Raw genomic sequence first — 21,793 nt, forward strand, 5'->3', positions numbered from 1 at the left:
ATTTATATTAGAATGTTATTTTATATCAAAGCTGAAATACTAAAATTGGTAAAATGTCCAAATTAAATACATCAACGCGACGTGACAATTTATGACGTGAAATAAATTGAGATGACGTGAAGTCACTACTACTTTGGACTATCCTGCTACTATAAATTAATCGTTTTAACAAGTATATACAAGCAAAAACAATAAAAATCATATATAATATGAACTATTATTGTCCATTGCCACTCGGTTTCACATTTTATTTTGCGGTATTATTAACGACCACAGTAATGACTCCCGGATATACCACACTTATATTTAACCCCAACCGATAAAAACAACCTTTTTACCGCGCCCTTATATCGTCAATCGAAGTGAGAAGGGGGGAAGGGGGTCGACGTGGTGAGCGATGACAGCAAACACGACAACGAAACGTTGCCCGTCACATCGCATCCGACCGCAAATTGACGCGTTTCGGAAGGGCCGTCGCCATCGTCCGATGGCGCTTTCCCAGCGTCGCGACGCCTCTTCGGACGTCAAATTATGGCGCGCCATCGTTAAGGATAATTTTTACGAGCAGAAAAAAGACGATACGTAACGAGCGAACGAACGAAAGAGGACACGGGAGACCCGGGAAAGAGCTCACATGTTGGGGCCGTGATGGGGAGGGGGGGGGTTATTTTTAGGTTTTCGATGACTTCCAATGCGAGAGATCGATTGGATAAAAAATAAATCGAGTCGCGATTGACGGGGATTTGGTCCGAACATTATCAAATATTGAATATATAGCGACCCAGAGGCATGGCCACTATACCAGTTACACCCAAAAATATTAACCCAGATGTTCAAAACAAGCCGCAGCTACGACAAACCATCGGAAACGAACAACCCCATCATTCAAGGGTGCTTTATTAGTCACTTAGACATCGATTGTCACTGATCGACACTAAGTATAAACAAGAACTACCAGAGAACGATGAAAGAGTTATTTTCCTAGCCATTGGAAATTTGCAAAAATAATGATGGTTCTCAAACTAGATGATGTGATAAACATCACAAGATGTCACCTCCTACCGGCCTATAAGTTTACTATAGATAATCTCAAAAGTTTTTAAGAAATTACCCATAAAAAGTCGTAATAATATAAAAAAATAAAAAGAAAGAGAACAAAAAAAGAAAAGAGCATATGCCAAAAGATATTATTGTTCGGCTGCATTCCTGGCCATATATCTCAGGCTTTTAACAAAGTACGGCACACAGGGTTGTAGGTTAAATTAAAGACACTCCTCCCTTATTCACATTTTCATATACTAATATCTTAGATCACAGACACTTATTACATCCAATATATGTTATTCAGGAGATCCGCAAGGCAGTAACAGGTCAATTGAAAAGTCCCCGGCCTACCATAGTAAAACACATTTTTTGGCAAAATGAGTTTTCTTTTATTCAACATAATTCTCTTCAAGGGTGATACACTGATTATAGCGACCCTCCAACTTTTCGATACCATTTTTGTAGTACGATTTGTCCTTTGCGTCAAAATAGGCCTCAGATTCAGCGATCACCTCTTCATTAGACGAAAATGTTTTCCCAGCGAGCATTCTTTTGGGATCTCAGAACAGGAAATAGTCGCTGACGGCCAGGTCTCGAGAATACGGTGGATGAGGAAGCAATTTGAAGCCCAATTCATGGATTTTTGACACGGTGCATTGTCTTGGTGAAGCAGCACATTCTTTTTCTTCAAATGCGGCCGGTGATTTTGTCGTTCAAGCGGTCCAATAACGCTATGTAATAGTCGCTGTTGGTGGTCCTTCCTTCTTCAAAGTAGTCAATGAAAATTATTCCATGTACATCCCAAAATACAGACGCCATAACCTTGCCTACCTAGTGTTGCGTTTTCCCACGCTTTGCAGCGGTTCATCGTGTACAGTCCACTCGGATGACTGTCGATTGGACTTCGGGGTGAAATGATGGAGCCATACTTCATCCATTGTTACATATCGACGAAAAAACTCGGATTTATTACGCTTGATCATCTTCAAACACTGCTCCGAATCATCAACTCGTCGTTGTTTTTAGTAAAAAGTGAGGTCGCGCGGCACCCAGTTTGCACAGAGCTTCCTCATACCCAAATATTAGTGAATGATATGATATACACGTTCAGTTGATATCTTTAGAGTGACTGCTATTTCATTCAAATTCAATTTACGGTCATTAAAATTTTGGGGATTTTTTTAATGTTTTAATTAGTATCAACCTCTTTTGGGGGTCCACTGCATTCATCGTCTTCGGTGAGCATTTCACCACGTCTAAACGTAGCATACCAATCCTTCATGGTTGATTTTCCTGGGGCAGTGTCCGGAAACTCGGCATCAAGCCAAATTTCTGTTTCAACTGTATTTTTCCCTTCAAAAAGCAATATTTTATCAACACACGAAATTCCCTTTTTTCACAATAACAATAGTTCACAAAGTAATGATCCGACAGCTGTCAAATTTATACCCGCATTTTTTAGGGTTAGGGCTAACTAAAAAACATATGGATTTAATTCTAGTAGCGCCATCTATGTGTGAGGCAGGGACTTTTCAATTGACTTGTTATATTAGATTAAATAAGTCTAGGGTTTAATAAAATAGACCATTTAAATGTCTTTAACACATCTTATAACATGGGTAAAGAATTATGGTTTGAGACAATAAACAAATATCGTATTATATCGAATGTCTCGATGTCCGTGAAGCCAGGCCATAGCCTATCCATCGAATATGAGTTTCAGTCATCCAGTCAAGAACATATCAAGAAAACAGACGATTTTTCTCAGTGACAAACTGGCAGAAGGCAGAATCTCCGTTCGAGGAAAACATACGTATATAAGAAGCTTATATTGAACATAGGTTGATGGGCCACTTTATTGAATCAGTAGTTGGCTCAGAAAACGGAATCGGTGTTAAATCATCACTTAGATTCTCACGAAACGAATTTCATATTTGTTCTTCGCCATACGTACCGCTTTTTAATTGTAATTGAAATTTTTACTTTACATATACTTTCTATAAATTTTCTGCTTTAATTTTCCTGTTTATTGTTTAATTTGTGTTTTTAGTGTAATCTTCAGTGTTTTATTTCGCCCATTCAACGAGCCAGTGTTGGATTACTAGTCGATTTGATTTTATTGTGCACCGATGGCGAACCCTTATGCATCAACGTGCCATTTTTTTAAATAAATATTTAGTGAAGCCATAGACATGCCGTCAAATAATTTTGACTTCGTGATTATTGAGACAACAATAATACTAAATACTATTAACTCAAAACTATTTATTCATCGCATAAAACGTATACAGAAGTTATAAAACGTTAAACGAAAAAAATATGTTACACGCGTACCGAATTGAAATCGTAAGTAAAATTAGTGTGACTTCGGTTGTAGCAAATTAGATGACAAATAACTTATATTAGGGTTGTGCGATGTTACATTTACCAGAATGCATGCTGAACTGGAGTAATCTGCCAAACAGTTTCTAAGATAGTCTTTAGTGCTATTCATATCTGAAAATAGTGACTGGCGGGCATAGATAGATGAAAATATAGTTAAAATAGCACGAGCTAGCTTCTTCAAACAGTTAAATGTGTCTGGTAACGAATTCCATGCTTCCAGGGTTTTGTTATTGGTATGTTTACTTATACAGCTTGTCAATATTTCTGTTTCAATTGATACTAACTCTTTCCCTGTTATTTCCATATTAAACTGGACTGGAAACCAATCGGCTTCATTTAAAATGTTCAATTTCCAACCAATCGGACTGGGATAAGTCTAGTTTATCAAATAATCAGGGTACATAATGAACTTGAATGTTGCCGATAATACTTTGAATTGAGAAAATCTCGCTGAAAATTCCTTGATTGCCTGGCTTCTCATGTATGTCGAAATCGTTAATATTTTTTCAAATTTGGAAAATACTTGCAGTGTCTTGTAATAACATCGTTTCTGAAAACATGCAGTATAGCTTCAAATGTGCGAATGAGATCTACCATGACGATAATTGTTTTATTTGTATCTTGAAGCTTTATATTCAATTTATTGAATCGTTGCCCTACGTCTTCAAAAAATATCAATTTCAAAAGCCACATAACATCCAACAAATGTGGGTATTGTTCAATTTTTCCCTCATTTTTCAGAAACAGTCTGATTACACTCACACATTGTTATACATTAGTAAGCTATTATGGCAACAAAGCACCAAAATTTCGTTTATTTAAAGCCTGCGGAGAAATGAAGTTGACTATTTTTGTGACTATCGCCATTGTATTATCAAGAGATGTTAAGCCGCTATTAGCACACAAAACCTTTTGGTGAATAATACAATAAAAATCAAGAAATAAATGTCCTACGTCTGTTTGAAATAAACTTATGAATCCATTTTAGACCACTATACTTGGAGCACCTTAAGTTGTTACTGAAACAATTTTTCTCGAAACAATTTCTTTCTCAGTAAGCGTATGTTTAGCAGCCGAACAATGTGCCCTTTGTAGTTGTTAGCGTCGATGTTATCGCGATTAATTCTTCCTTAATAGCATTTCCCACACAATATCGAGCAAAAACAGCTAAACGTACAGATTTAGTGATGTTAGTGCTTTCATCAAGACATAACAATATAAAAAGAGCAGAGTTAACGTCAAAATTTTTATCCGTTACATTTTCGGCCATTTTTAATATTATTTTATTGTATTTCTAGATAGAGGAGTATCTTTGATGCGCTGAATTATCTTATCTTTATTATCTAAGTCACCAAATAGTGAGGACGCGCATGCCAATCAAGCTAGGATGTTAGAAGCTAGAAAGGGTCAAAAACTGTTTGTCTTGAAAAAATTACCACTTTTACCAACATATTTGGTAATGCCGTCAACTGTTTATTTCTATCTTTAATTACACTTGCAGTTAATTCATTTTGCCAGAGCAAACTTTTCGCTTTTTGGCAAAGGGATTTGTGATTTGTTTCAAAATGCCTCTTTATAGAGGATTTTCTAACAGGTCAATTAAAAAGTCCCCGGCCTACCATAGTAAAACATATTTTTTGGCAAAATCAGTTTTTTTTATTCAACATAATTCCCTTCAAGGGTGATACACTTATTAGAGCGACCCTCCACTTTTTCGATACCACTTTTGTAGCTTTTTGCCCTTTGCTTCAAAATAGGCCTCAGTTTCGTCGATCACCTCTTCATTCGACAAAAATTTCTTCCCAACGAGCATTCTTTGGAGATCTAAGAACAGGAAATAGTCGCTGCGGGCAATATTTGGAGAATACAGTGGATGAGGAAGTAATTCGAAGTCCAATTCATGGATTTTTGCCACCGCTTTCACTAACTTGTGACACGATGCATTGTCTTAGTGAAGCAGCACTTTCTTTTTCTTCAAATGCGGCCGTTTTTCGGCCATTTCGTCTTTCAAACGGTCCAATAACGCTAGATAATAGTCACTGTTAATGGTCCTTCCTTTTTCAAGGTTGTCAATGAAAATTATTCCATGCGCAACCCAAAATACAGACGCCATAACCATGTCAACCGACTGTTGCGTTTTCCCACGCTTTGGAGCGGGTTCGTCGTGTGCAGTCCACTCAGATGACTGTCGATTGGACTTCAGAGTGAAATGATGGAGCCATGTTTCATCCATTGTCACATATCGACACAAAAACTCGGGTTTATTACGCTTGATCATCTTCAAACACTGCTCCGAATCATCAACTCATCGTTGTTTTTGATCAAAAGTAAGCTCGCGCGGCACCCACTTTGCACAGAGCTTTCTCATACCCAAATATTCGTGAATAATATGTACACGTTCAGTTAATATCTTTAGAGTGTCTGCTATTTCATTCAATTTCAATTTACGGTCATTCATTTTGTAGATTATTTTAATGTTTTCGTCGGCAACAACCTCTTTTGGGCGTCCATTGCGTTCACCGTCTTCGGTGCGCATTTCACCACGTCTAAACGTAGCATACCAATCCTTGATGGTTAATTTTCCTGGGACAGTGTCCGGAAACTCGGCATCAAGCCAAGTTTTAGCTTCAACTGTATTTTTCCCTTCAAAAAGCAATATTTTATCAACACGCAAAAATTCTTTTTATCCATTTTTTTCACAATAACAAAAGCTGCTTCACTCAAAATGCTCTGCAAACTAATGATCCGACAGCTGTCGAATTTATACACGCATCTTTTGAGGGTTAGGGCTAACTAAATATATGGATTTAATTCTAGTAGCACCATCTATGTGTCAGGCCGGGGACTTTCAATTGACCTGTTACATACCACTGTTCCAAAGCAAAAACACACACTGCTTTGTCGCCTTTATTAATCATGCCGTATTTCTCAGCCCACTAAGATGGAAATATATATCTCTGATACACTTACAATCTTACACAATTGATTCAACGAAATTTGGTACTAGGCTATGTGTAATCAAACTACTATATTATTATGTGTATACATCATTAGCAATTTGAAGTCCACGATGTAACTAACCAGAACAAACACGTACGCGTGTAATATACCTAATACTTCATGGTAGTGGCCAAAATATTATGTCGCGAATCACCAATAGAACACACACTGGTTCGCCATCCCTGTTTAGTGCAACCCCATAAATGCAAGCCCAAAGAATTTTGTTTTGGCAGCGTTGTATTACTAGTCGATTTGATGTCTTAGTACAACCCCATAAGTCCCATACACCATAAGTCCAAATAGACTTGACTAATAAACTAATATCTTTGATTTTTGGTGTAAACTTGAGAGTATCCTCTGACTAACCAGTACACTTGTCTTAATTTGAATATGATTTGTTCTGGTTTTTGTCTAACGTGATGTTTCCAATTTAAGATACCGTCAAGATGTATACCGAAGAACTTATTATTCTGCCAGATTCCTCAGGCATTCGTCAAGTAACATAATTAAGTTCTTGTCATTTCGTCGCAACTTAAAATTGACATGGACAGATTTAGAACCATTAATTTGTATTTTCCGATCTGTAGTCTATTTGTAGATCTTGTTGACTACCGCTTATACTTTTTCTACAGCCTTGGGCAGATTTTTTCCTATACTAACTGCGTCATCAGTAAATGTTCCAAGTACTATGTTTTTTGTTGTTAAAATATCAGTACTGTAGGGCAGATGCAGAAGTGTTCCCAAGACAAAAAAAAATATTGGGAACGGCATGCGAGCCGCAGGAGAAATTTTCTTTCGAAAATATATGACTCCACATTTGATAATAGTTCCGCGGTAGCAATATCCTCATATCGTAGATTAGTCACAAATACCCCATGCGGTTAAAAGCTTGTGAAACGTCCAGGAATATGACAGGATAGTATTTCTTCAAATACCAATGTGTTCTTCGGTCGACTGTTAAGTGGTGATTTCGAATTCCAAACTTGAAAATACCGCATTTCCATCTATAAGTAGTTTAATACGTTTTAACAGCAGTATATCAAATAATTTTGAGCCTCAGCTCAAATAAAATAAGCCTGTTAGATCCAACTTGTTCTGTCGGCTTGTTAGGTTCTTTAAGCATATTTATATGTCACCATAAAACATACCCAAACAGGCATGATGATTCTTTTCGTGGCAGCTCTTTCATAAATCCAAGTGAAATATCATCAATTCCAGAGGCATCATCATTTAGGATCGAGTTTGTTGTGGGTGTTTGTCTGCTTCCGGGCTTAATTCATTAACATATTTTTTGAAGCTTTTCTATTTATATTCTACAATCTTTTGATTTGTCCGACTACTAATTCCATTAAACATTATTTTATCTAGAGCATTTCCAGTTCCATGCCATACCCTTCTAGCTTTTCGTCTCTCCTTTATCAACTTCCTAATTTCGCTTCGGTGGTAATTTACTGATTTCTCTCTTGGTGTTGACGTAACTTATTTTGTGGCTGACCGAATTTGTTCAATTATATTTTGGGTTTGTCGCTCAAGATAGTCTACACATTTCTTACTATTTCTTATTATATTTCTGTCTTATTATTTGTACCCGCATTATTAGTTTAATCTTGTCTCATTTAGTAAATTGATGGGATACCTATCGAAATGAAAAAATCCAGTAAGTGTTGTGTCCTACTGGACAATATATAGCGCGAATGTTTATTTCACTGTCGTTTTTGTTTTAACTATCGCAGTTTGTTTTATCTTGTTCGAAATGCTGTATACTTTATTTTATAGTTAAAGCTGTTCCGCCTCGAGCACGTTCGCTGTGGTGTAGTATCCAATATGACATTTTTTTAGGACAAATGAGTCTCCAATATGAAAGTTATCTTAGCGATCTTGCAGTTGTAATCGCATAGCTCCAAAGTCATTAGTTACTTGCGACAGTTTTTGGTTTAACTGCTGATTAGTTGTTAAATGTTTTGTTTCATAAGTATATTTGGATCCATTTTGTATAATATCTATAATGTACTTTTTTACAAAAGTTTTTTCTTCACTGTCCGATAATTGTAAGCACATATTCACAACACTTTAATTTGACCGTATCCGTAGACCGTGACCGTAGAAAATATGAAATAATGAAAAAGAAACTATAATATATACTTACAAATATTATCATACACAGAAATGCCGCCAGATAGGCAGTTCTAGCCATCCATAAACTAACAAATCTGTAATGTTCTCCAGAAATTACATTCCTGTGGGATCAAATTAACTGCGTTAAATCTTAAATTGTTCAAACTTTACAATCTTACCTTAAATAACCTCGATTATCCTCTTTTTCCGCTAACGACTTAATAGAAGCCATTAACAGGTCATCATAACCCAAGAATTCTTGCAATATCAATCTACTAATGGAATCACCAAAACACTCGTCATTCACGGGATCAAGAAAGACAACTTGAACAGGAATATTCAGTTTCGCACGAGTAGCAGAATTAAGCCTCAAAAATCCGTACTCTAGCGAATATTCAACTATATACTCATCCATGGAAGAACCTAAATCATAAGTGATATAGATAGGATAAGAAATATTATTAATATGACTAAATCAAACCTCGTTCATTAGATGTACGATCATACACGGTAGTTGCAGATCTTTCTTTTTGTGCAAGAGTGGAATTGGATATAAGGATTTTTTTTGATACTTTTTCATTGTCCAATGGATCCAAAGGTGACTTAGGAGATTCAGTTAACATATCTGTCCAAGTCCATTTAGTAGAAATGTTTAGCAGCTCATTAGCAAGAGAATATTCTTGATCCGGTGTTTCACTGATACCTTTAGAACCTAAAGAAAATATAATTTATAAAAAATAATAAGACAGTAAAAATGCATGCTTTTGTATATTGAAAATGCAAGTTCATATCAAGATGTAAGATTTAATCCAAAAAACGAAAAATGCCGAGAAAGTTGCGATTTTTAAAATTATTTGCTTTCACATTCTAAATATAAGATTTATGAGTGAAAGTTCTTATAAATATAAATGATAATATTGTGTTGAAGGCGCTAGCGACAACAAATTTTTCATCAAAATATATAAATTTAAATAAATAAATTATGCGCGTGTAACAAAACAAAACTAAAGATTTGAAGATGACAGATGAGATTTAGTGAAAAATTTGTATAACAATAGTTTTCTGATATCAAGTTCAATATAATACTGCGTTAAATAAAAAATAGATTTCTACTTACTATTCTCATCAGCAAGGGGTTGAGTCTCCTTTTCATGCTGTTCAACTGTAGAGGGTTCAATATTAATATAACCTTCTCGAACTAACAGGCCCAACATTTGAGATAGTTCTTCGGGTCTACTCTGCTGCTTCAATCTTTCCTCCTTGGCATAGCTATCTTCAATACTGTAGCCTTTTTGTAAATTTCTTACGATCTCCACCCTTAATATTCCATCTCTAGGCCATGTATCCCGCACGCTGTTTAAGCAAGTGCTTGGTGTCTTCGAAAAGGACAAATGTATATAAACTAACACAAAAAACGCTGCCAAAGCTTTCACTAAAAACACAAACTCAATAAATCTTCTAACAGATTTTGGAAATGTCCGGGCATATGCCAGAGACGCTCGATAAAATAACGTGTGAAAAAGTCTTTCGCGAATAAACATTAAGTGATTGTTACTCCTTGTTCGATTTAGGGCATTATTGGGTTGATTAATGGGCCCACCATGGGCATTGTCTAAGTTTCTTTCAACAGCTCCTTGACCTGACATGATGCTATTCGTTAGCTTGTACCACACAGATGCTTTACACTTCGGACATTCTGGAATTATCAAATATATCACTTTGTTTGGTTTATTTACATTATAAATAAAATATAACAAAATATATCCAGTTTAAATTTGAAATGACATTAAATGAACATAAAACCAAAATATTAACTAATAGAAAGTAATATAGATATATACCTACTTGGAAAAAATATTCTCAATTATATTTTTCTCTCAAAATAAAGTGCCCTGTTCCTCAGCTAATTTCATGGATATTTAGTTAAAATGTATACATTAAACCCACTAAATATCTAGAGTACGGTACTTATTTAAAGTTATTTGGATGTGTATGTCAATATGGCAAATCAGCTGATCAGGAGTACTAGTTTACAGATCATAGATAAGAGAGGGAGTAATTTAGATAGGTTGAAGAGTAACAGCTGATATTCAATATATATACGTGGATGAAAAGCTATTTTAATTTTCATAAAGAAGAAGGTTTTTGGGCTAACCTAACCTACTGAATTTTATTTTGTTTATTTTATGTAGAATTATGGATAAAGATCAAGATTCGTCTAGTGACGAAAAAGATACTAAAGCGAATTTAGTAAAACAGACTGATAATTCCAGTATTTTAAATACATTCAGCATAATTAACTCGTCCCAGAAATGGTCACCTCAATCTCTTCACGACAAAAATAGAAAAAGTGCGTTTCAGCCTTATCGACAGTGTATCCAATCTACGACTGTCCTGACTAATCTTCAACGAGGCAATACACAAGCAGAAACCCTAATACCACAAAAAATAGAGCTTAATTTTCATACAAAGGCAGGACAAGGAGAATTAACTGATCAAGATATTATTGACGAGAAGGATATAGATGTTGCAGACAGTAATGGTTTAAGTGCTTTACATTGGGCTTGTGCTTATGGGCAATATAATACAGTAGAACTATTAATTAAATATGGTTCAGATATTAACAAACTAGGTCCTGCTGAGGAAAGTCCATTAATTCTGGCCGCAAGTGGTGGACATCATGAAGTAGTTAAATTACTACTGAGCTGCAATGCTGATGTAAATCATGAAGATCATGTATGTTCTTTTATTTCTATATCAATAAACATCAAAAAGTATGTGTAATTTTAGCTTAGCAATACAGCTTTAATGTATGCGGCTAAAGGTAATCATCCTCATACTTGCCATGAACTATTACAAAACGGAGCCAATTTTGCCATATGCAACTTGTCATATGACACAGCTCTAAGTATTGCAGAAGAGAATAATAGTACATCAGGTAATACTTGTTAGCATATATTACGTAAAATAACTTATATAAATTTTTAATTTTTAAGCTCAAATTGTACTCGTAAATCACATTTTGTCCGTTATGCAAAACCAAGATAAAAGAGAAGAATCACAGTAACAGTGACTAACTTTAAATTAAAATGTGTGATATCTGGTGAGACTGAAGAAATTGAATATGGTGACTTTTTTAATCTCAACCTGTTGACATTAAATCACTTCATTAATAAATGTTTAGAAGGTTCTAATTATTTGTTTTATGCAATTTAACTTAAGTAACTCTTATGAAAAATCTTATTGTTGAATATAATATTATGTGTTTTTATTTGTTTCATTAGCATGTTGAAGATTTGATTAACTTAAATCATTAACTGCCTAATTTTTATCTAGGAACTTTTAGATTATGGCCTGCACTTTACTTACTTTACTGCACATAGAATTATTATACATTTAGAGACTTTTATAGTCGCGATTTTAGTTTTGCATAGTAATATTACATGTTGCACACAAAAATATTCATCTTTATCGCGACGTCCATAAAACCTATTTCAAATTATACTTTTAATATTTTTCTTAAAAAGTAACGAATATACTCAATAATCATTATTATATATTAGTGTCACTTTCTACCTTCTTTATAAATATATATACAACATTATACATTTCAAGTCTCTCTTTTCCTTTTAAGATAAAACAAACTTGTTTTTCGCGATCTCCTTTCGTTATATTTATTTGCATATTTCATTCGTAAATATAAGCGGTCTAGACTTTTTATTATGTACATTAACCGATAAAGATGTTTATTGTTATTATTGGTTAAATTGAAATTTTACCGAGACCTGTTTTAAGTCTAAATGTCTTCTCTGAAATCTGCATCTGTGAGTTGGTGTCACGGTCAACGCTGATTGGATACGCTAACTATATGGATACTAATTTATTATTGATAAATAAAATAGTTTCTTAAAGTTACTATGGGGAAATTATTTATATTAAAAGGATATACAACATAATACAACAATAATTATAATATTAATGGTATATATTAAGTTATAATATAAATTAAATAAATCTATAATACTAAAGTTTAAGTTTTCTTAATTTAATTATAATCGTGTTTAGTAAAATTTGTCTAACGTCGTTTAAGATGGATTACAGTTCAGACTATTTCGATACCTTTATCTTCATTACTATATAATTTCCGTATGTCTTTGGTTTCCAATTCATCATTCAAACACTGGACCTTCAATCAAACTTGATTAGTTTTAGATATCTAAAAAAAAATTATTAGTTTTTAACTGTAGTCAGGCAACCTAAAATACATAACTGAATTTTTTTTTATCTATATGATTATATACTTACACATTTTCCAGAATGTTTGGTTTCTATAACATAACCTTTGGTGCAGGCGTCTTGCATCAAGTGACACCAAGTCTGGTATGTATTGTTATTAGACCCGCATACAGGCCCTTGGAGGTACTTTGGACGGCACGAAACCATACAAGTAACGCATCTTGGACTACTTCCAATGTGCAGGTCGTTTAAGCAATGTTGCCCATCTTGGCAAAATATATCGTCACATGTTGCGTTTTCTGGAAAATAAAACATTTACATATAGTTAAACTTTGTTACAAATTTTGTTCATTATAAATTTAATAAAAAAGAATATGCAATGAACTGAAAAATTGATACATTATGCTTCCGTTTGAAATCGTATATTTGAAAAAAACATACTTCAATGATTGAAATAGAAGAAAAAAAAATTACTAGAAAGAAAATATATTATGTGCTGTATATAATATAGATGATATCCACGAGAAATTATAATCTTTATTATCATATAATTAATTATACAAAAGTATGTATAATTGGTAATAATTCATTATGTAGAAATAATTATCTGCTGCGATTGACATATCAAGAGAACGAGTAACTATGAAACTTGGAACTGGACTTATAGCCAGGCGATAGTAACAGTTCAATTGAAAGTTCAGTGCCTGACTCATAGATGGCGCTACCAGAATTAAATCCATATGTTTTAGTTAGCACTAACCCTCAAAAGATGCGACAGCTGTCGGATCATTAGTTTGTGAATTATAGCATTTTGAGTGAGGCAACTTTTGTTATTGGGAAAAAAAATTAATAAAAAGGAATTTGGCGTGTTGATAAAATATTGCTTTTTGAAGTGAAAAAATACAGTTGAAGCGAAAACTTGGCTTGATGCCGAGTTTCCCGACACTGCCACAGGAAAACCAACCATCAAGGATTGGTATGCTAAGTTTAGATGTTTTGAAATGAGCACCGAGGACGGTGAACGCAGTGGACACCCAAAAGAGGTTGTTACCGACGAAAACATTTAAAAAATCCACAAAATGATTTTGAATGACCGTAAATTGAAATTGAATGAAATAGCAGACACTATAAAGATATTAACTGAACGTGTACATCATAACATTCACGAATGTTTGGCTCACTTTTGACCAAAAACAACGACGAGTTATGATTCGCAGCAGTATTTGAAGATGATCAAGCGTAATAAACCCGAGTTTTGCCTCGATATGTGACAATGGATGAAACATGGTTCCATCATTTCACTCCGAAGTCCAATCGACAGTCATCCGAGTGGACTGTATACGATGAACCCGCTCCAAAGTGTGGGAAAACCCAACAGTTGGCTGGCAAGGTTATGGCGTCTGTATTTTGGGATACGCATGGAATAATTTTCATTGACTACCTTGAAAAGGGAAGGGGACCACCAACAGAGACTATTATATAGCGTTATTGGACCGTTTGTAGGATGAAATCGCCGAAAAATGCGGCATTTGAACAAACAGAAAGTGCTGCTTCACCTAGACAATGCAAAAATCCATGAATTGGGCTTCGAATTGCTACCTTATCCACCATATCTCCAGATCTGGCTCCCAGCGACTATTTCCTGTTCTCGGATCTCAAAAGAATGGGAAGAAATTTTCGTCGAATGAAGAGGTGAGTGAGAGAGGACAAATCGTACTACAAAAATGGTATCAAAAAGTTGGAGAGTCGCTATAATCAGTGAAGTATTACCCTTGAAGGGAATTATGTTGAATAAAAAAAACTAATTTTGCCAAAAAAATGTTTTACTAGGGTAGGCCGGGGACTTTTAAATTGACCTGTTACATCTGGTCATGTGTTCGCGAAAACATTTACCCATTTAAATTGCAAAAGTATAATAGATTTAACAAGATTTGCAATGTGTTGAGCTATTGCTGGCCATTCTTTGCAGCAGGTCTTTATTAAATTTATTTAATTGCCATTGATCGATGGCGACAGTAATTTGTCCTGTTCTAATTTCTTGTTAATTAGATCAAATGCAAAACTAACTTTTGATATATACAACTTCTTTAGGTATGCAAAAAATACAATTTTAAGCTTTTCAGCGACATTTTATATGTTTAAATTTATAATAATAGAACGCAAACTTTCACTCGTAAAAATGTCAAAACCAAACATTTTAATATAGAATGGAACCTAAACCTATGTTTTGCGATTCCGGAACACCAGAGGGTTGGTGGTATTATAAAAACAAATAAACACATTAGAACCTTTAGATTTAAATATATATTATTTATATATAAAAATTACAAGTAGAAATATTTTTTCAAATGATATAAATTGATAATTTTTTTTTCTTCATTAAGCAATCTTCTGTATAAATTGATAATTATAAAACTGAACATTTTAATATATTTTTCTCCACAGATTTGTTTAAAACAGACGAATATTGAATTTCAGACAGAATGTATATATGTCATATATACTATATTACATAATTAAGAATTGTTTGTATCAATGAATAAGAAAGTACCCCAGAATTTTAAACAGGTTGTTTTACATATATTTTCATATTAAATGTTGTAGAATTAGAACATTTTTCATTAATCTTAAATGAATGGGATATGATTTACATATATTAAATTTAATATGTCTTAAATAATAAAAAAATCTATGTATTCCCACTTAAAATTATATCATTGGGCTAATTAATTTTGTTCAACTATTGAAAAAATATATGTTTAATATGTCCTACTATATTATGTGACTTTATATATGGGATATCACCTTCTATGTCTCATTATTCTATAGTCGAATCTAATGAATTTGACAGTAGATAATTGTTAATGTTCGTAAGATTAAAACTGCAACCAATAAACGACACTTATAAAAATTAAATCCTGTCTTTGGAAAATATATTCATTTAGTAATTTATTTGCAGCAATTACAATTTAATAAAAATTTAGGTAATTGAAATTACACATTCTCTAAAATGACAGTTTACATATTTAAATTAGATCTCATTTTTATATGGCATGACTGCTGCCTATAAATTTTTTATGAAATATAGTTTGTGGTATATTTATTAAAATATATATCATAGATTTTTTAACGATTATCATAATGGTAGCTCAGTGGTCGAAATTGGATCCTTGAATTTAATAATTTTTGCTTTATAAAATGTTGTTAATAATTGCATACATTTTTTTTCGAATTTATTGCAATACATATCAACGAAAAATCTAATGAAACAACCGAAAAAAAAAACAATTAACAGCTCTTGTTTACAGAATGTTTTTATAACGATAATTTTATGAAAATGCTTTTGTCTTTTGCTAAATGCCCGTGACCATTATATCCCAAATAAATAAAAATGTGAATAACAATTTATTCATAGTAATGGTTAGATCACCATATATTCAAAAGGTAAAGTTTGCTAAATTTGTTTGCGTACACAGAAAAATGGGCGAAGAAGAGATACCGGGTCTGATTAAATTGTAAGTATACCAAAACTATCTTAAAATAACGTTAAATGGCTTAACATAAACAAATTTACACTTGCTTTTAGAGAGAAACTATTAAGCCTCAGTAAAGCGAATTTCAATTATCCATAGAATCTCGCATTTTCTCTAATAGACATAATCTACTATTGCAAAATGTTAAAGTGTTTGGTGTTTTCTCAGTGTTTGTATTGCCATGTTTACATGTAACAAACCGGAATTTTTGGGTCGGTATGTGACAATGGATGAAATATAGATTCATAACTTCACTCCGGAATCAAAATGATCGTCATCTGAGTGGACAGCAACTGGTGACAGGCCTATTTTGAGATAAAAAATAAATAGTTCTACAAAAGTGGTATTGAAATGTTAGAGCGGCACTGGAATGATTGTGTGGCTATTGATGGTGATTACGTTGATGAATAAAGCCAATTTTGAACCAAAATAAAAAACGGGTTTTCTTTGTTACGCCTGAGACGTTTCAGCCCATATGTTATAGCGTGATTCAAATGTAACAATCAATAGGACATCTTAGATGTAACGGTATCATCATTGTTTACTCTGTTAAAAGTTGTTGCTCTTCAAAAACGGAGGCTTCAGAAAATAATTTTCATCATCTTTTGTTTTTTTACTTCCAGAAAGGGAAAAATGTGGCACAGAATCATCGAAAATTGTGTGGTGCTTACGTTTTGGGTACCTAAGAGAACGCAAGGTCTTTGAATCGGTTTGGTTGTCTTCGTTTCGGAAAATTTGATGTAGATGATCAACTTCGCCGGCTAGCATAAGCTTGGAAACCAAAAGAAGAGTTCTTCCTACACAAGTTATTTAGGTTCTATATGAATTAATAGTAAAACATTTAATGAACTGAGGTTCAATTTGTGAATCACTGCTGAACAGTGGATGGATGATGATGGATACGTGGTCGAAACCCGGAGAAGCTTAATATATAATTGCCAATACCTATATTGCCACCAACAAAGATGATGCTATGTTCATCATGAGCTGTTTGTACCAGGGCAAACCATTAATTCGACTCTCTGATGTCAACAACCATTGCAATTAAAGTAGCTGATTAAAAAAGAACTTCCAGAATTGATCAATTGAATTTTTTTTCAAGCTACGACATCTTTAATGACCTTGCAAAAATTTAGAGAAATGATATCGGTATATTAATCAGCTTAGCACACATTTTGCCTCCCTTTTTGAAGAAAACGGGGAACCTGTAGGCGTTAAATTTGGCACGGTTAAAGCTTATACTGAAGAAGAATTTTTGGGCCTAATATTTTGGTGTAATATGCACTACAGATAAATATATCCCAATAAAACGAAGAACGCCCAAATCAAGCAACATGGAATAGCCGTCAGGTCAGTGACACAAAATATATAAACAAACCCAGCTGGTAGTCGTGGGGGAGTTTAGCTCAACGACTGTAACGTACTAAGATCGAATCTTACTGGGGATAAAGGTTTTTTTTAAGTTAAAAAAATAAAATAAAGGATAGTGTTCCTTAAACTTAAGTGAATGTTTGTTTCTTATATTTGAAACGACATTAAAATGGAAAGTGAGCGATTAAAACGTTATTAAATGAAGTTATTTAACTTTAAGCAGTGTTTTGTGTTTTTTCTGGCCTAAAACCAAGCGGTGGAATGGAATACCTGGTCGCGAAGACTAGCCCTGAAGTGACAAGTTGGAATGGGTTATGTGGCACTGCCTATGGGCTTACCAATACACTAAACCGAAACCGCCTCACAGTTGACCCCTGTGGATCACTACTGCTACTACATTAAATTTGGGGATATGGCACAAGCTAATCGGGCAGCCGTTAGTGGGCACGAGAACCCGGCGAAATAACAGATAGTGAAACTAACTGATTCGTGAACTTGAGTTAACACACGACTGGATACTGTCGTTGGGGGCCAAAAGTTATGACTGCAGCGACGGATGAGGTCGTTTCAGCCTGAAAAAAAGGGGAGGTTAGTGGTGATGCGGTGTTAAGCCCGAGCATGTCGACCAGATTAGATTAGATTCTCCTGAGGAGCTTATTTTGGAAAACTTGAAGCCGTTTCACCTGGTTGGGTGTAACAAACTTGAAGTTGACATTAGATCCGTAGAGGAATACGGGCCGAGAATTAACATCTTGTAAAATAAGCATTTAAGAGATGGCAAGTGTGCTAGAAAGGCAGATCAGAGAAGATAGCAAGGTCGAACTTTTCTGGATTTGGGAATGCCAAATGAACCGTCGGTCGAAGTGGAGACCTAGGTACATGACGTTATCCAGCCATGAAATTATTGCGGTGTCGATATTAAGTTGGCAATTGGCAATAGATCACTGGATACGTGACCTCTTGTACAGCTTTGTTTTGAATGCGTCACAAAACAATATCGGTACTTATGGCCTGTCAGTGTTTACTACAGCAAAACCAAAGTGCTGTAGTAAACACAAAAACAAATTTCAAATTATGTTTAATGCAACGTCGTTAGCTAACAGTCGTTGTAAGAGCTCGATGCTGCCACCACATGCTAACTCGAAAACTGTAACAAATTTTGATACGTGGATAGTGCAAACTCTGTTAATGATGTAGCTTCAAAAGTAAACATTTGAAGACTTGTAAAAATCACTAGGGCTAAGTCATCGACCAGTTCTACAGTGACGGAAATATAGTTTTATGACAATGGTGGAAAAATGTGATCAATAAAAAAGGGCATATATATCATTTAACATTACGTTGAAGAAAAAGCAAAATTTTCACGAATTTCTACAGTGGTTCTATCTAACGAAGAAAGTAGCTTCCGTATCAACTCATTTTCGCAAAACACACCATTAAACACTTCGTCATGAAACAAGTTCCTTCTTGCAGTACTTGTACTTTCTGATTATCAATCATTATACCTCGCTTATTTGATCTACGTGAGAATTATCCGGAGTGCTATAGAATATAGTGTAGAATATAATCGAATACTACTTAAAACTTTTTATTTGTCTGATGATGTGTTTCCAAACATTGCAATAACTTCGTTCAATTACGAAAATATACAAAAGTATTGAAATATTTACAAAATATTACTATTATTATGATATTCTTCCAACCCTTAAGTCCCACTGGACTAGGCCACACCTACAGCTTATGCTACGTTGCTGGCTGCACTACTACATCAAACCGACTAGTATGTTAATCCTATACTACGAAAACAAAGTTCCTTGATTTATTGCACTTTGATCAATATTCATCGCTAAATGTAGGACGACCTCGAAATCAAATGGATTTGCGAAGTTATTAAGTATTATATGTATTATATATTAAGTATTACCCTTGTAGGGAATTATGTTGAATATAAAAAACTAATTTTGCCAAAAAAAAGTGTTTTATTATGGTAGGCCGGGGACTTTTCACTTGACCTGTTATAGTGCAAAATGTTATTTAAAAAATATATGAATAAATTAGCTTTGTAAAACTCATCAAAATCACGTATTGTTTATTTGAAGGAATACATTTTTCAGTACAATTTGGAGCTTTACTATTTCTTCACATAGTTTAGCTAATTTATTTTAGTTCTTTATTTTATCTATACAAAAAAGATAAACCCAAGTTTCTGTGTGGTTTTAAACACTTTTCAATGATGCCGACTGGATGAAGGAAGTCCCTAATTAATTTTAAAACAGACAATGTATGCAAACTTTCGCTGTGGCGTTTTGGTTGGTTAATACCGATGCTTTGGTCCGTCGAGCTTGACGGTATGCAAATGGGACAGCTTCCTGGCTCACTCAATCGTTTCGTATGGAAATTGGCATGGATTTGCCGACGACGGGGTGCTCTTAATCTCACCTGGACGTAAATTTTCAGTCGGTATCGTCTAGACCTGTCTGCGTACGTCCAATTTGGGCACGACGTTGGAGGATATGCATATTTTAAAAGTTTCATTTTGTTCTACGCCCGCCTTTTCGGTTTCTAATAGAATTAACTCATTTTAAATGAAACAGACGTCTGGTCTGAATCATTCGTTTAGTCGTAATTGATATTTCAACATTAAATAAAAGTGGCTAAATTAGATAGGCAATAATTATCTTTTATTTATTTCAATAACGAGAAAAAATGGATAAAGGTTTGATCAATTGAATCTTAAACTACTTAATTGTAAACTACTTTAACTCTTAGACTTACAGCCATCAAACAGAAACAAACTAGAAGTATTAATTATAATATGCATGGTTAAGTTCTTAGTTGGCAGCAAACAGCTCCACTTGTTTACCACGACAATTTTTTTTTATTTAAAAGATTCAAAGTACATCATAAAGATAAGTAAGTAAGAGTTATTAAAATCAGATAAATATATGACTGCAGCCAAACTAGCTGGTAAAATTCCAATGGATATTATATTGGATGGAACCCAAAATAATTTAAGCAGTAGTAATTTGGAAAAAAGATTTATATAATATTGAGTTAAACTGAAAACTCATTAGATATTCCAATGGTACAAAGCATAAAAGTGACGCCGCAAGTGTTGAAGCATGGGTAAAGAAGTCAAAAACACAGGATGTGTTATATAAGTCACTATCTCAGTTTGTGAATATATACCCTACTTTAAAGGAAGAAGATTTATGTTAATCATAATGAATGAAGAACAATATGAAATATAAGGATATAACCATGATTATATACATGTAGATTCTACACACTTAATTTATATAGATTTCAAAAAAAGGTTAAATAATTTAGACATAATATATAAGCTTGAAATAATAAATAATAAAACTAATTCAATTTGAATTTGAGTTTCAAGGGATATTTTAGGTTAATTTGTGAATTCTTGAATACATATTATACTCTTCAAATAACAAAAACTATAACTTTGGTTTGTTATTGCAATGTTTATATACATATAAGTAATTACATATAACTATTGAACGTAAAATTTAAGATTTATATTTTATAAGCAAGGCTCTACCTTCTAGGAATTTTCTTTCTTATTTTCGGAACGATAAATCGAGCGAGTAAAATATGACGCGCGTAAAAAGAATTAAATTTAATAACTATTAAGTACATAATATTTAATAACTATTAAGTGATTTGTACGGTTAATTTCAATACATAATGGCTAATCCACAACACCTTTCTGTCGATTTATCAATTGAATCACCCGCTATTCGAAATAACGATCAACTGCCAATAACTGAAACCACTCAAATGCACAAATGGAACATGGTTACAAACAAAAGACGCTTGAGAAGTCCCGAAGAACAAGTCGTCCGAAAACAGACGAAAATCAGCGACTATTGGATTCAAAAACCCATCCAAACATACAACAGTTTCAGTGCCCTGATAGAAAAGACAGAAAAAACCCAGAACAACAAAGAATGTGGGTTTCTAGACTAACAACACCAAAAGGCAGAGAATTGGTCAAAGCAATGAAGGCACATAACTTACAGCCTATCTCTACTGGTGAGCCAACATATTGGCCGTCAGATAGAAATAAAATTCCCGATACCATAGACTTT

General features: G+C 33.9%; 3 protein-coding genes across 11 annotated transcripts in view; 1 reads left to right on the forward strand and 2 right to left on the reverse strand.

Annotated features, from left to right (window-relative positions):
• Positions 1-10,682, reverse strand: part of LOC143195998 (membralin) — a 177,882-nt gene extending 167,200 nt beyond the window's left edge. Inside the window, exons 1-5 of one of the 3 annotated variants that reach the window (XM_076403568.1) lie at positions 10,390-10,682; positions 9,662-10,240; positions 9,026-9,256; positions 8,724-8,967; positions 8,576-8,666 (exon numbers count right to left, since the gene is read on the reverse strand). In XM_076403568.1, coding sequence (XP_076259683.1) covers positions 8,576-8,666; positions 8,724-8,967; positions 9,026-9,256; positions 9,662-10,190 — 1,095 coding nt within the window. In that variant the 5' untranslated portion in view covers positions 10,191-10,240; positions 10,390-10,682. Of the gene's footprint in view, positions 1-8,575; positions 8,667-8,723; positions 8,968-9,025; positions 9,257-9,661; positions 10,241-10,385 lie in introns of all 3 variants that reach the window. The other 2 variants (XM_076403570.1, XM_076403569.1) reach the window with 2 other exon arrangements.
• Positions 10,666-11,811, forward strand: LOC143196014 (uncharacterized). The gene is made up of 3 exons (XM_076403595.1): positions 10,666-11,280; positions 11,335-11,482; positions 11,541-11,811. The coding sequence occupies exons 1-3, from the start codon at positions 10,741-10,743 to the stop codon at positions 11,609-11,611; spliced, it is 759 nt and encodes a 252-aa protein (XP_076259710.1). The 5' UTR covers positions 10,666-10,740; the 3' UTR covers positions 11,612-11,811.
• Positions 11,812-12,511: 700 nt separating this feature from the next.
• Fs (Follistatin) overlaps positions 12,512-21,793 on the reverse strand; it is a 206,117-nt gene continuing 196,835 nt past the window's right edge. For all 7 annotated transcript variants that reach the window (XM_076403584.1, XM_076403582.1, XM_076403588.1 and 4 more), the window contains 2 exons: positions 12,850-13,079; positions 12,512-12,760 (listed from right to left, as the gene is read on the reverse strand). In XM_076403584.1, coding sequence (XP_076259699.1) covers positions 12,737-12,760; positions 12,850-13,079 — 254 coding nt within the window. In that variant the 3' untranslated portion in view covers positions 12,512-12,736. The remainder of the gene's footprint in view (positions 12,761-12,849; positions 13,080-21,793) is intronic.

Source organism: Rhynchophorus ferrugineus, unplaced genomic scaffold (genome assembly GCF_030347505.1).
Source record: "Rhynchophorus ferrugineus isolate W39M unplaced genomic scaffold, kcgeb_rfMv2 rfM4, whole genome shotgun sequence".
Taxonomy (NCBI): domain Eukaryota; kingdom Metazoa; phylum Arthropoda; class Insecta; order Coleoptera; family Curculionidae; genus Rhynchophorus; species Rhynchophorus ferrugineus.